Source organism: Piliocolobus tephrosceles, chromosome 1, assembly GCF_002776525.5.
Source record: "Piliocolobus tephrosceles isolate RC106 chromosome 1, ASM277652v3, whole genome shotgun sequence".
Classification (NCBI taxonomy): Eukaryota; Metazoa; Chordata; class Mammalia; order Primates; family Cercopithecidae; genus Piliocolobus; species Piliocolobus tephrosceles.
The window spans coordinates 120,971,251-120,986,349 of record NC_045434.1 but is presented as its reverse complement, the minus strand read 5'-3'; the positions used below and the strand labels follow the sequence as shown (position 1 = coordinate 120,986,349).

The following is a 15,099-nucleotide window of genomic DNA, read 5'->3' as shown; positions in this document are numbered from 1 at the left end:
GCAAGAATACCTTTTTCTTGCTCTAGTCAGCATTTGCTTCCCAGGTTGAGTTCAAGTAAACAGGGCTTTGAGTGAAAGCTTTGAACTCTGAAAAGACAGGGCTTTGAACTCTGAAAAGACAAACATAAAGTTAATCCTGTTATCTGAGAAACATATTTACCTTGCAGGAACATAGTACTTTCTATATCATAATCTTGATTAGATTAACATCTGGTAGTTAGAACATTTTATTCTCATACTCTTTTAATCCCCAATCTGTCGATCTTAAGAATACTTAACATTTATGTATCACGGTGAGGGTAAGGAATGCAGTATGATTGGAATTTAAAATAAGTCAGTTTTAAATATAAGTATATGTAAGTCTACTCCCTGGTCTTAGTCCATTTGGGCTGCTGTAACAAAACACTACAGGCTAGGCGGCTTATAAACAACAGAAATTTATTTCTCACAGTTCTGCAGGTTGGGAAATTCAAGATCAAGGCATCAACCGATTTGGTGTCTGGTGAGGGCCTGCCTACTGGTTCATAGACAGCACCTTCTGCATCTTCACATGGCAAAAAGAACAAACAAACTCTTAATGCCATCATGTTGGGGGTTGGGATTTCAACATATGAATTTTGGGGGCTACAAATATTCAGACCATAGCACCCCCCCATCATTATTTTAGTTTTAGCCATTGAAATGCTATTGTTTCTGAAATTCAAGGGCAGAAATGAAAGAATTCAGAGATGCTACAGAATGATGTTATGGTGAATATTTCACACAGCATCATGTATAAGGCTCTTGGACTACTTTATTAGCTAGTTAATGGCTTTGTGCAAGTAACTCTTACAAGCACTTTTCTTGCCATGCTTATCTGGTGCCAGCTCTGGAATATCACATGAATATGGAATATTAGCTTGCTCAAAATTGGACTTAACAGAGTTATTGATGTCTTTATTGTTCTTATAAATTGCGCATGGAAAAATAGATTGAGAATGCTCTAAGAATTTAATGTGTTTCAAGTTGCATGGAGGGTGAAAGTCCATGGAATTTCTGGATTTACTTAGTTTGTATATATAGGAAGTACAAAAAAGCAGTATTCCTCTTGAGATTGCCTTGAAAAAAAAGATTAAAGCAGAGATTCTAAATTATTTTTTTCTTTCTAGGCCTACAGTAATTTTCTTGTGATTAGTTACTAAGAAGCTCTGTATTACCAGATTTGGAGAATTCGAATATAGTTTTTTAGGCCGGGCATCGTGGCTTATGCCTGTAATCCTGGCACTTTGGGAGGCTGAGGTGGATGGATCACTTGAGGTCAGGAGTTTGAGACCAGCCTGGCCAGCATAATGAAACCCCATCACTACTAAAAATAGAAAAAAAAAAAATTAGCCAGGTGTGATGGCACATGCCTGTAGTTTCAGCTTCTTGGGAGGCTGAGGCACGAGAATCACTTGAACCCAAGAGGCGGAGGTTGCAGTGAGCTGAGATCGTGCCACTGCACTCCAGCCTGGGCAACAGAGCAAGACCATCTCAAAAAAAAAAAAAAAAAAATACAGTTTTTTTAGTGCTTAGGATGTAGGTGAAAGGAAAACAACCAGAATGATGCAGATCATAGTGATGGACTAGGCTGTGGTTTTAATGAATGTTCTTTGTCAACTTAGAGTTATGAGAAATAAAATAGAGGCTTCACTTTTATGGAGCCTGGACTTCAGTGCTGGACTGGGCACTATGAAATATACACAGCCCATCCTGTGGATGTAGGTTAGGCTCCCTGCTCCCTGTTCCTGCCTTGCACTATACTTTTCCTCCTCAGTCCTCATTCCTGCTTCCCATACTCTCTAGGAAGGTAGAGACGTTTATTTGTCTTCATCACGATTCTATTTTTGACCAAAGGCCTTAATAAGTATTATGTGAATGGATGAAGAAGGCTAATAGTTTCAGAGAAAAAAAAGGACAGAGGCATGAAATTGGTAATAATCTAAGCTACACAAGTGCATTATGTCCTCAAATACAAAATAGTACTAGCAATAAGTGCTCACTTTAACATTTAGGGCCTATAGGTCCATTATGGCTTGGAGTTATTTTTAAAGATGGGATTTAAATTACTTTATTTAAAGTGCAAATATTAAATCAGGATCTTAGCATGAAGGCACTATGTGCCAGGAACTGTTTTAGGCACTTGACATTAATGAACTCTTTTAATCCTTACAGTAGCCGTATGAAATAGGCAGTGTTACTAGGCCCATTTACAGGAGACATACCTGAGTTAGAGGTCAAACCATCTGCCCAAGATCCTAAGTACATGGTGAGGTGGTCATTCGAACTTCTGTGCTCTGGCTCCAAAGTCTGTGCACTCAGCAACCCTCCCAGGAGGCCTCTCACTATACTCTGCTAGCTCTCTGTGAGGTCTTCATTGTGGCTTTAGTAAATTATATACAGTAATTTTGAGCAAAACTCTAACCATTCCTGCTAATAAACTTCTCCTGGAATAACAACGGTTTTTACATTTTGTCTTTCTACTTTAGGGCTATAGTCCGTTATTAGCATGCCAATCAGTAGATGCTCTTGACTTAGTGATATTAATTAGATACAGGTGCTGCTAATATTCAGCCAAGTTCCTACAAATTAACAATCAAGTAGACAAGAATGTAGCTGTTTTAATTACATCTTTGAGATATTGTGATTTATAAAATCCATCAAGTACTCATAAGCAGGGTGCATCTTAGAAAAATCTATGAAGTAAAAATTAAATCTCTAATGTCCTGCTTTTAAGCACCTTTCTTTCCCCCCTTATGACGGTGAAGACCAGTTCTAATTTGAATGCCATTGGGATCCACCAGAGGTTATTAAGCAGGGGAGTGACAGCACACTGAATCATGGTGTCAGGAGATCTCTCTGGCTATGGTGTCATATAGGGCTGAGGGTGGAAGGCCAGGGAGCTGGTGATGGGGAGGTCCAGGTTTTAAAGGTCCCAACCAGTGGCAGTGAGTGGGGCAGCCAGAAGAGAGATGTGGGTAGCTCTGAAAAATTCAAACTTTTTATTGATCAGAAGCAGCTTATTATAAAGAGGACATCTTTGCCTTTCCCCAACACTTAACATCTGTAGGTTCAACATCTGAGAGCTGAAAAGAACTTTAGAGATGACCCAGCCACCTTTCCTAGCCAATTTATTAAAATCTGCTAAAATTTCCATTCTCATCTTTATCTTCCAGTTCTCGGACTTCTATTTTTACTCATTTCTATTTAAACTGTCTATTTATGTCATTTTTCTATTATGACTCTTCCATCTTTATTCCCTAGTGTGCTATATTCTGTCTCATAGATCTCTTCTTGATGAGACTTTCCATAGCCTTTCCTATAGCTTACTGTGCCATGATTTTGTTTACGTTTTGGTTAGCAATTACTTTAAATCTGTGGACATGAAATCTGTGGACATGATTGTGTGTGGAGAAAACAACTGGTGAAATAAAATATTTATTCTTTATGGTGTTATTTGTTCTTTCACTAGGTCATCACTCTTGTTTTTTTTTTTTTTTTTTTTTAATTGTACTTCTTTTGGTACAGTATTTTAGTTTACTGTCATTTTTTGCCTTTATGTAGGGCAGTCCAGTATCCAAAAGAAAGAGTGTTGCTGCTTATATCCTCCAAAGGGCAATGGGGCATCTGAGAGCAGACCCCTTTCCTTTGGGGGACAAAGATAGGAGGGTCTTCCCTGGACTAGGTAGGGTTCTTCATTGTTGCCAGCACATCAGCCATGTGGTTTTGTTTCTTTTCAGCGGATTCCAGGGAATCTGCTTCTCCTGGACCAGCTTAGGACAAGAGGGAGTCTGCCCTGGCATTTTGTAGGGAGAGGGGCTGGAGCCTAAGGGCAGAATGGAGGCCCAGGGTGGGTTCTCCTCATTTGTGATTTGTGAATGTGTTCTTTAGTTGTCATGAAGAATGAATCTGGTATAAGGAAGGAGGCCTAACAGCACCTGATGAGAAAAGTTTTCAAACTTTCCCCTGGCTACCAACTCATGAGATTGATTTGTGCCACACAATATATTGTACTGCATTTGCTAATAAACATTTTCCTCCTCCAGGCCCTTATGACCTGGTGTATCTTATAGGATCAATCCCCTAATAAATATAAGGCTTGTTATATTTATATCTGTGTATCTTATTCAGTATTCCAGGAGGCCAAAGTCCTTTTCCATATAGCTTTTTAGTTTCTTAATTCTGTAATTTAATGTAAATATGTTTTGAATAATGTTAACTATTTTTGTTGAATTTGAAGGCTATTTATTAATCACTGAGAATTTTATAGTTTATATGTTGTATCTCTCATAGTCCTAAAAATGCCCCACACTTTTGTACAATGGCCACAGAGACAAAATAAAAGAAGATTAGTTTAGACAAAAAATAATACGGTTTACATTTTAGTAAATTTTTTCAGACCTGTATTGCCTGTCTGGATCTTTCCCCCTTCTTCCCTCTCCCCAAGTCTGGGCTCCCCTGCAGTTTCCCATACCCTAAACCAATCCATCATCTCTCATGATGACCACTTAAATATGTCCCCCCCAAGTCTTGACCTCCAATTCATTCTCACAATGATCAATGGGAGGAAATATATGCAACATATACAAATGAGGGGGTTTGTGGGTATAAAGAACTGTTACAAATCACCAAAATACCGTGTACACAAATAAAACAATATGGGAACCCTCCTGGCTGGTAAACGTTAAAAAGGTTCTACTTCCCTAGAAATGGAAGAAACACAAATTTAAATGATGAAATGCTATTTATGCCTATCAAATGTATTAAAAATGTATGCACTATTGACAAACGTTTAGGGAATAAAAAGCTCTGAAACATTGCTAGTTGGAATTTACAATGGTACAACCTTTTTGGAGGGCAATTTGATCATGTAGAAGATGACTTTAGAAAGAATTCCACTTCTATGAATTTGTCTTAAGGCAATAATAAGAGAGTGTTCATAAACCAGGTATATATGAAAGTATGTTTGTTGAGGCTGTTTATAGTGATGAAAGAGAACAGTCTAACCTAGGGTATCAGTTAAATAATAACATTAGGCATATCTAGACAATGGAATTTTATGGAGCCATAAAATGACAGAGATTTTAAAAAATGTGCCCTGAAAAACTTTCACAATATGTTTTGTAAGTTAAAAAAGTTACAAAGCAGCATATGTATATAATACAACCTCTTTTTGTAAGGAAGAAGTAGGTTGAGGGTTTTATATAGTGCAGGGAAAATTCTGGAAGACTATGTGCCAGAATGTTAATGTGTTTTGCTTTTGATAGTAAATATATAGGTGATTTTAATATTTTTTCATGTTTACCTATACTTTATTACTAATGACAAACATATGGTAAACATATCTCCATATATATGGTAAATGCATATATATTTATGATACATAAAAATATATCATAAATATATCTGCGTCTCTCTCTCTATATATATCTATATATCTATATTATTTATTTATTTATTTATTTTGAGACAGAGTCTCTATCGCCCAGGCTGGAGTGCAGTGGTGTGATCTCGGCTCATTCCAACCTCTGCCTCCCGGGTTCAAGTGATTCTCATGCCTCAGTCTCCCAAGTAGCTGGGATTATAGGCACGTGCCACCACACCCAGCTAATTTTTGTATTTTTAGCAGAGATGCGGTTTCACTTTGTGGGCCAGGCTGGTCTTGAACTCCTTGCCTCATGTGATCCACCTGCCTTGGCCTCCCAAAGTACACGCCTAGCCAAATACTTTTTTTTTTTTTTAAGAAAAAACACCCCTGCCCGTGTCATCACCACCTCAGCTGCTCGCCTGAGAGGAGCTGGGGGAGAACGGTGGCCCGTGAGGCTCGTTGCAGACAATGTGGTGGCTCCTGTGAGGGTGTTTAAGTTAACTTGAGGGGAGGAAGTAAAAGTCTGTTGAATCTGGATAGTTAAGTGCATGGCTGTGTATTGTAGTATTTTTGCTGTTTTCTGATTTTGAAATGTATCATAATTTACAGAAATATTTGTAAGATTAGATTTTAAGATTCACAATAGAATTCACAATAGAATGAGAGAAAATAGAATGAGAGAAAGATTCACAATAGAATTCACAATAGAATGAGAGAAAAATACATGTAAAGTAATTATAATTTAAAGTGTACTGTTATTTAATTTTCTGTTTAACTGTATATCTTTTAAAATGCTTTTATTCTTTTCAAGCAATATATGATTACAACTTAAAAAATATCAACTAGTGTTGAATTCTAGCAACAAAAAATATCAGTCTCCTCTCTCACCTTTCTGTATCTGTGGACCCACTTCCAAAGGGGGAAACCTCTAGGAAAATTATACTAATATTTTTAGTGCCATTTTTCTATTATAAATACCTTGCACATTGTTGCTGTTTTTTAATTGATCAATTTTGGACATTTTCCTATTGCCTCCTGGTTGTTGTAGACATGATGCAGCTCTTCTGTCTCACTGTCACCACCACTCCCAATATAACTATACTTGTTAGATCAAATAATGTGCACATTATTACTATGTAAATATTGTTCATGGTTGAGCTTAGTAGTACACTATGACTGTTTTCTTTTTTGACACTCTCTTTGTTTGTCCTAGACTTAATTACCTTTTTTATTTGCATAGTTTTCTATGCATTTAGGAAAATATAATGCTTTAAAAAGTCGTGCCAAACAATTTTAAATTTTTTCAAAATCTCAACACAGCAAAATTCCATTCTAATTCCATTCTCTTCCTGAAGACATTTCTCCCTTCTAACTTGGACTGGTTATTCTTAGCCCTCGTGTGTGTGTGTGTGTGTGTGTGTGTGTGTGTGTGTGTGTGTGTGTGAAGTCCTAGGATCAGAACTATATAGTCTGATTCTGTAACTCTTCTTCATATTCTTCAGTTAGATCCCTAATTTTATTGGATCTCATGTGATCTTTCCTTTTTTCCTGAAGAGCATATCCTGTAATAGTTTTCTCAGAAAGATTGTATGGGTAGTAAATTTTTATATCTGTTTTACCTTTACACTTACCTGAAAGGTTGAATTTTAGAATTACAGGTTGAGAATCATTTTATATTTAGAATTCTGAAGGTGTTTCTAGTGAGAAACATAAAGAGCCTCCTAGTTGGAGGAACAATGAGCGTTCCTGGTTTTCAAAATCCTGCAAAAGCACCCAGTTGACAATGAAACTGATTGTGGTAAGGATTCTGTCAGCTCCTCCTAGAAGCTTTCTTGGCCATTCTCATGACGGCCTATATGCTTTTTGGCCTCACCTCATATTCAGGACACTCTGACTCTGTGCTAAGTAACTGGTAACATCCCAGCACGCTGAGTGCTTACTGCAGCCTGGTGAAGCTAAACCCACCTTCTCAGGTGCACCATCCCACTAGCAAGCCTAGCCTTCAGACCTTCCTGATTCCTGCTCTTGCAGACTTCCTTTGATGGTAGTAAGTTCCTCCCCCATTGGGATTGTATGAATAGAATTGAATGGTAAAACTGATTCCTGGAGGTTTTTTACAAGTGCAACTTGAGACTCTAAGAGAACCCTCTGTCATGAAGACTGCATGATCCTGTGACTATTGAGCTGGTATTCTTCTTGGGCAGGACTTTTCCTGGGGTCTTGGGCTGTGTCACTTGTACCCATTCTTTAAGGGATTGCCTCTAGGAGGCTTTTGTCCTTATTCTTTCTTTCCCACTGGCCTGGTGCTTTGCATTTCTTTATTTCTTTTTTAAACTCAGAGATGTGATAGTGAGATTTGGTCTTTTTACTCAGGACATGCCTACTGAGTCCCAGGGTTACCTGTGGAACCCAACATAGGTGGCAGGGAGTGAGGAGGTATTGCGATCAGAAATGACTCAAATGTGACTGATGGAAGTATATTTTTCATCAAACAAGAGTTCTAGTTTTAAATAAGGGAGGCGACTTTTAGGGCTGGGAGGGATTTTAGCAAATCCAAGCACTTTGATTTTTCAGTTGAGGAAAAAAGGCAAAATACAGTCTTCACTGGTGCAATGACAGTGTGCTGTGGCGTGTATTTTAGAAAGAACATTGCATCTTGGGACGAGAAATCTAATTTTGAAGTCATACAAAGGTCATTAAGAGTTTATGGGAGCTTGGGCAGTATTCCTAACTTCCATGAGTGTGTCCTTTCTTCATCGATAAATTAAGGGTATCAGTGTCTCCCCCTACATCAGCGCTGTTGAAGAGACTAGCATTTGAAGAGACTAGCCTCATACCTCTATTTTTCAAACAATAAAGACTTATTTCAGAAGGAAAGATCTAGTGAACGAGGTCCTTTAAATCCTTCTGAAAAGAACTTGTGTGCTTTTAATAGTGTTAAAATAATTACTGTGTTAAAAACTTACTGTATAGATATCCTAAAGTGTTTTTATCTTGTATTTTTGTAAACAAGTTATGGAATTTGCAGTGATGGCTCCTGGTAGTATCTAATTACTGTGTTAAAAACTTACTGTATAGATATCCTAAAGTGTTTTTATCTTGTATTTTTGTAAACAAGTTATGGAATTTGCAGTGATGGCTCCTGGTAGTATCTAAAAATATGTTTGTACTGCATCTGTGGGCCCTTCTGTATCTAGGCTATATTCCAACGCACAATTGTGTCTGCAGGAGAGAATCTCCTCTGTTGGGGTCCATTGTAACAAACAGCTCCTTTTATATTCTACCACATCTATTCCCATGCTTCTTTGATTTGGAATTTGACTTGTTGCCTGTTGAACTGGCAAATAGTTGAGTGTTCTTTTGTGTAAACTTTGACAGTGCTGATTCATAGTACCTCTAGTGACTTAATCTTTATTAAGATAATCTGTATAAAATGTATCTATATATGTAATCTATTAAGAAACCTATATAAAGCCAAATTTTGACCTTTCTATGGAATGGGTATTTTTTTCCAGAATAACTTAGAAGATGATGAAGATGTGGAAAGGAAAAATGGTATAACCCAGGGAGACAAACTACGTGCCTTAAAAAGTCGGAGACAGCCACGTACCTCACCATCCTGTGCATTTAGGTAGATCTGTTTTAAACACTTCAATTCATAGTGTGCTTCCCTTTGTGAATAGAACATTTAATCTTCTCTTTAATCTGTAATCTTCTCTTTTGAATTTTGTTCTACAAATACTAAGTTTACTATTTCGTGTTGTTTATTAATTATTTTATCACTGTTGGGAGTAGCTAAAGTTTAGAAGTTTACCAAAAGCAACTGCTGCATCTCAGTCTCTGGAATTCTACCTTAAGCTGCAAAGCAGTTATCTCTGGGACTGTTTCAAATTCCGTTTGGATTTCTCCCCTTCTGCTGTGAATGAGTTTCTTGTCCTGTGTTGGATCCTCACAGGTATGCTGAGGCTTTTGTGTTGACTCATAGTGTATGGAAAAGTATTGTATGCCAGTCTCTGGCAATCCAAGCTAAGTCTTCAGCTTTACCTTCTGTTTTTGAAAATTGAATAAGCAATTCTTACCTGTGCCTGTAAAGTTATAAGCCATCTTGACTTTGAAGTCTCAAACTACTCACCGGAATCAATGATGAGACTTGCATTCTGATCACAACATTTGAAACCTGCTGGTAGTTCAGATTGGGTTTAAAAAAAGGTTTTGGAATTAAAAGGTGCAAACATTTGTAAATATCATTTTTTTAAAAATTTCAATATACTGGGTGGCAAGGCCCCAGTCTGCAAATTAATATAATGGGAAGCAGCAACATTTCTTTGACTTATAAATAAGAGACACACATAGCAGAAGGATGTTTTGCCGGTATGACAAACACCAAACAGATTCGCAGGGAATTTAGTTTTCATGTGTAATCTGGGAGAAACTGTAGCACTGTAGTCAGATTGGGTCTTTACCGAGTTCCTGATCTAAGGAATAAAGGTTCATATTGCTCAAAGATGAGGTTATCATTTTCTGCAGTATTATGAGAAAAGGGGATAGCCAGCCTGGTTCTGGGTAATCTAGTATCCATTTGCAAGGTTTCTCCCTTTTGCTAATTTAGTATTTTTACTGGTTTGATACCATTTGATGTGCCTTGTGGTCTTTGTGAAAACGTGTGGCCTGGTGATATGTGAGCATCTGTCTTTGATTTCCGCAGGTCGGATGATGCAAAAGGACACCCAAGAGCAGTGTCCCAGCCTTTCAGGTACTGCCAATGAGGTTCAATGTCTAGTAGCCTGTAAATATATGCTTCCTTTTAGCCATGTTTCCCAAGTCTCAAACATGAAAATCAACTGTACACAGCTTTTTGATTTTTAAATTGCTTCCTTTCTCTTCCATATTGTTTATGCCTTATTTTTAATGCTTACCATGAAAAGGATATTTTTTTTTTTTTTTTTTTTTTTTTTGCTGGTATGCCCACAGGGCTGTGTGGTGGTGGTAGAGACATCAATGTATTTTGTGCTCTTAGCCCATTGTGGGGGTCTCTCAGAAACTACAGGTGCTCTGCATCTTTCCTTTCGATCTAGTGATAGATCTAGCTTAAATTGTTTCCATTTTTATTTGTCCTCTCTCCCTCTGTTTTTTCCCAATCAGCATGCATTTGTTCCCCTCCTTTATTTTCTGGTCTTATTTTCTTCTCTACCTTCCTTTTGAAGAGGGAACACTAGTTTTGTTCTGTGGAAAAATGTCCCCTGAAACCTCCTGGAGTGGTACCACGATCCGATGTGGCACTCGGTGAGAGCAATAGAGATGTTTGGTCAAGAGTGTTGATGAAATAGGGGAAAGAAGCTCTTCACCTGCTGGTTCTTATTCATTCTTAGGTTTAGGACTGTTTAGTGAGGGCAGTTCTAAGAGGGCTCAAGCTTCTGGAGCTTCCGGAGAAGCTTCAATTGCTTCTTGGTAGAATTTTTCCTGTAGAAAAATCGCTTCTTGGTAGAATTTTATTTTGAAGGCAAAACATGAGCTTAAGCTGCTGTTTGGAGGGTGGATAATGAAGGAGAGAGTCTACAAGTGAATAAGCTTTTGTCTAGCAGAGAGGAAAACAGAGTTCAGCTACATTAAATGATTTATCTAGGATCAAATAGATTTGATATTCAGATTATGACTGGGCCCTGGCTATCCAGATTTGGGTGTTTTTCCTTTTTGTCCACTTGGCAAATATTTATTGAGCACCTGCTCAGAATCCAGCATTGTGCTAGCCACTGGGAATTGAAATGAGAGAGAAGTCTTTGCCCTCAAGGAGCTTATATCAAGTAACGGAGATAGACAAATATCAGATGATGCAATATGGTATAAGAGCTATGATTTACTATGAGAATATATGTTGAAACGTATATTGCTTGGGAACTCAGAGAAGGCTTGCTTGATGAGGTAACAGCTGATTGGACCATTAAAGGCTAAGTGTGATAGGAGTGGGTCAAATGGACATGGAAGATAAGAGGTAAAGGATGGGAAGGAGATGAGTAAATGCCCTGGCAGGGAAAATAGCCTGTGCACACTGGACAAATGTGTGGACGCTACCCATTCAGGGAACTCAAGGCATTTTTATGTAGCTGGAATAGAGATGTCCAGTGCAAAAGTGTGGAAAGAAGGACCTGTCCAGATTTTGGAGGGGTTGCATAAGCCAAGCCAAAGAGTTTCTATAGGCTTATGGCACAGAGGAAAGATGAAATGATTTAAACAGTGAAGTGACATGATTCACTGAAGGCTATTCACAATTCGAATTGTTTAGAAAAAAGATTAAAAGATACCACTCATAGTCAAGGGTAAGAAATAAAGATGGCCTCGCCTAGGGTAGTTGCAGGGTAGAAAGGAGAGGATGGATTTGAAATATAAGAAATGGAATCTGAGGTTGTGCTGAGGAATGAATACCAGTGGCGAAAAAGTGCAGTGACCCAGGAAGACAGGATCATGGCTAAGAGCAGGACTTTGACTCCTGGGTTTGAATCCCAGGTCTGCTATTCACTAACTGAGTGACTGGATGAGGAACTTTTCCTCTGTGTTTCTGTTTCCTCACTTGTAAGGACAGTAATATTAGCTCCTTCATAGGGTTGTTGTGAGGATAGGCTGAGCTGACATCTTCAAGGTTCGCAGAACAGTGCCTGGCAGAGTTAGCGCTGTGTCAGTGTTGGCTGCTGCTGCTGTCATCACTATTAGGACCTGTCATGATATCTTTAAGATTGATTAATTTATCTTGTCCTAGCTAGTTGCTGAATGTTTAAGATAAGACTACTTTATTGTGACACTTTGCCATTTTTCTCCACAAAGATTAAGTTCATCCCTGCAAGGATCGGCACCTACCTTGAAGACATCAAAAATGGCACTGTCCTCTTCAGCGACAGCCAAGAGGATCAACAGAACTTCTTTGTCTTCAGGTGCCACTGTAAGAAGGTAATTTTTCTCTCCCTCTTCCAAGGTGCTGGTTTGAGGTAAAGGAAGCTTGCGGCAGGCAATGAGTTTGGCTGCAGTTTTGTCAGAGCAGGGGATAAGGGAGAAGAGGAGAAACCACAGAAGACCCTGTGATCTTCTGGGGCTTCCGTTCCTGTCTTGGAAGGCAGGAGACAAGGCTGTGGAGGCAGTGGTGCAGAGCGTGCTCTTCTTCTAGTGAGTCTGCAGCTGGCTTAGTGTGATCCAGAAAATGGAGTTCAGTTGCATATACAAATGATATTGTCATTTCTCAGTTGACATGTATAGGCAGGGGAGAACTAACCAAAATGGTTAGGGATGTTTGATGTAGTCGTATGATTGAATATGTACTCCCCTTACATGGCCCTTTTCCTTTACTTCCCACCCCAGGGTAAATAAAACTCCCTGATGTTCTGTTTCAAGATCTGTAATCAAAGTGTTTTAGCCAGTTTCTTGGGTCCTAGTTAACTGCTTTTGACAAAGAAACTTGATATGTGTAAGTCAAGGCGACATATTATCATAACACCAAGGGTGGTGAAGAAGCCATCTTGACATCATTCACATTGATCAGTATTGTCTTCATCATGTTCCCCTAATGTCATGAGTATGTTTTAGAAACATGAGCTCTGTGTGAGTGTACACTGTTGTCTGTTTTTTCCCTCCTCACTTGTGTTTTCCATTCAGCTTTTCCATAAACTCCCGGCTAGCCAGTTCTCTAGGGAACTTGAATGCTGCAACAGATGATCCAGAAAACAAAAAGACCTCCTCATCCTCTAAGGCAGGCTTCACAGCCAGCCCGTTTACCAACCTCTTGAATGGCAGCTCCCAGCCGACTACCAGAAATTACCCTGAGCTCAACAACAATCAGTACAACAGAAGCAGCAGCAGCAATGGGGGCAACCTGAACAGCCGCCCAGGCCCCCACAGCGCCAAGACAGAGGAGCACACCACCATCCTCCGACCCTCCTACACTGGACTTTCTTCTTCTTCAGCGAGATTCCTGAGCCGTTCTATCCCTGTAAGTTCGCAGACACCACCTCCTGGTCCTCAGAACCCTGAATGCAACTTCTGTGCCTTGCCTTCCCAGCCAAGGCTGCCACCAAAGAAATTTAATAGCGCCAAGGAAGCCTTCTGAGCGATGCCTTCCCTCTGTGCTGTGAAACTGTCTATGCACTACATTCTGCTAGCTCCTCTGCAAGTAAACGCCACGTTTCAACTGGGTTTTCTTCCTTCTTTTCCTTCCTACCCTGCACTCCTTTATAAGTAGTTTCTCTTAAAAGGGAAATAGCTTTCGTTCTTTTGATTATGGACATTGTTGACTTCAGTTACTTTTCAGTTATGTTTCCAATCACTCTGAATATCTGTAGCTAAGCCAGGAGCTGATTCATACAGTGGATAGCATTTGCTGGGGGCGTGCTGGTTTGGGAAATTATGGCTTTTTTCACATCATTTATCAGTGAATGAATTTTGGAGTATTGACATGTGGAAGGTACTGAATGAACACTATCTTCCTAGAACTAAGCATTAGGCCCTTGAATATTTCACTTCCTGCAAGGAACTGACCCAGAATAAAATAAGCGGCAAGTGGAAGATGTTTCTAAGAAGGGCTTATAGGTAGGTACCTGGGATGCAAGTGGAGGAGCAAGCAGAGTATCAGGAAGGTGTTTAAAAGTAGCCAGCACTCTTCTAGAGAAAGGTGGGAAGACCTCCAAACACATCTTACCGGTGAGATCTCTATTTAGGTTACCAAGCTCTCTTTAACAATCAACAATACCTGGTAAGGTAAACTCTGTTGGTTAACTGCTATTATAAATTACTTTCATCACCTGTTTTGATTGCCTCTAGGGGTATTGAGATCTATAGGAATGTGAGTTTTGACTTGAGAGTAACAAGGACAAATAGGAAGCAGAAATCAATGCTGTGTATTAAGGAAATACGAAGCATGGTTTGCAACACTGATTGTACTCAGGGCTTGAGCAAGCCCTGGGTGTCTTGGAAGGCTCTGGCCTGGCATCCCTTCACACTCTCTATTCTTGAAACATTTCCTCAGCCATCATCTAGGGAGTGGTTGCTTCTGTAGAGAAGCGGGGAGGAGGAAAGGTGCTGGTGGCAGTGTGCTGCGTATGGGCCACTCAGCGAAACAGGAGCCCCATGGTTCGTCCTTAATGACATACACTTTCTTTAGTTGGCAGTTTAGAAACCATGAGGATGGGCCAGGAGCAGTGGCTCATGCCTATAATCCCAGCACTTTGGGAGGCCAAGGCTGGTGGATCACCTGAGGTCAGGAGTTCGAGACCAGCCTGGCCAACATGGTGAAACCCCGTCTCTGCTAAAAACTCGAAATCAATGGGGTGTGGTGGTGCGCGCCTATAATCCCAGCTATTCAGAAAACTGAGGAAGGAGGATCCCTTAGAACCCAGGAGGCAGAGGCTGCAGTGAGCCAAGATCGCGCCACAGTACTTCAGCCTGGGTGACAGAGCGAGACTGTCTCAAAAAAAAAAAAAAAAAAGGAAAAAGAAACCATGAGGATGAGGATGTTTTCTAACATGAGAATGTAGTGTGTGTGTTTAAGTGTGTGTGTGTGTTTATGTGTGTGTGTGTGTTCATGTTTGGGTGCATTAGATTCATTACCACTCCTATCCCTACCTCAGACCTCTTTTAAAATTTATTCCCACTCTGTCCACTCTCAGCCCATTCTGAAAGAGGAACCTAGCATATCTGATTTTCCCTGTCCAATTTTACAGGCATGAGCCCCCGTG

At 39.6% G+C, this 15,099-nt stretch overlaps 1 protein-coding gene across 4 annotated transcripts in view; it reads left to right on the top strand.

Moving 5' to 3' along the window:
• CDC14A (cell division cycle 14A) overlaps positions 1-15,099 on the top strand; it is a 169,613-nt gene that overhangs the window by 134,822 nt on the left and 19,692 nt on the right. Inside the window, exons 12-15 of one of the 4 annotated variants that reach the window (XM_023191294.2) lie at positions 8,902-9,017; positions 10,092-10,139; positions 12,203-12,325; positions 13,025-13,358. In XM_023191294.2, coding sequence (XP_023047062.1) covers positions 8,902-9,017; positions 10,092-10,139; positions 12,203-12,325; positions 13,025-13,358 — 621 coding nt within the window. Of the gene's footprint in view, positions 1-8,901; positions 9,018-10,091; positions 10,140-12,202; positions 12,326-13,024; positions 13,552-15,099 lie in introns of those variants that run through there. The other 3 variants (XM_023191296.3, XM_023191293.3, XM_023191295.2) reach the window with 3 other exon arrangements.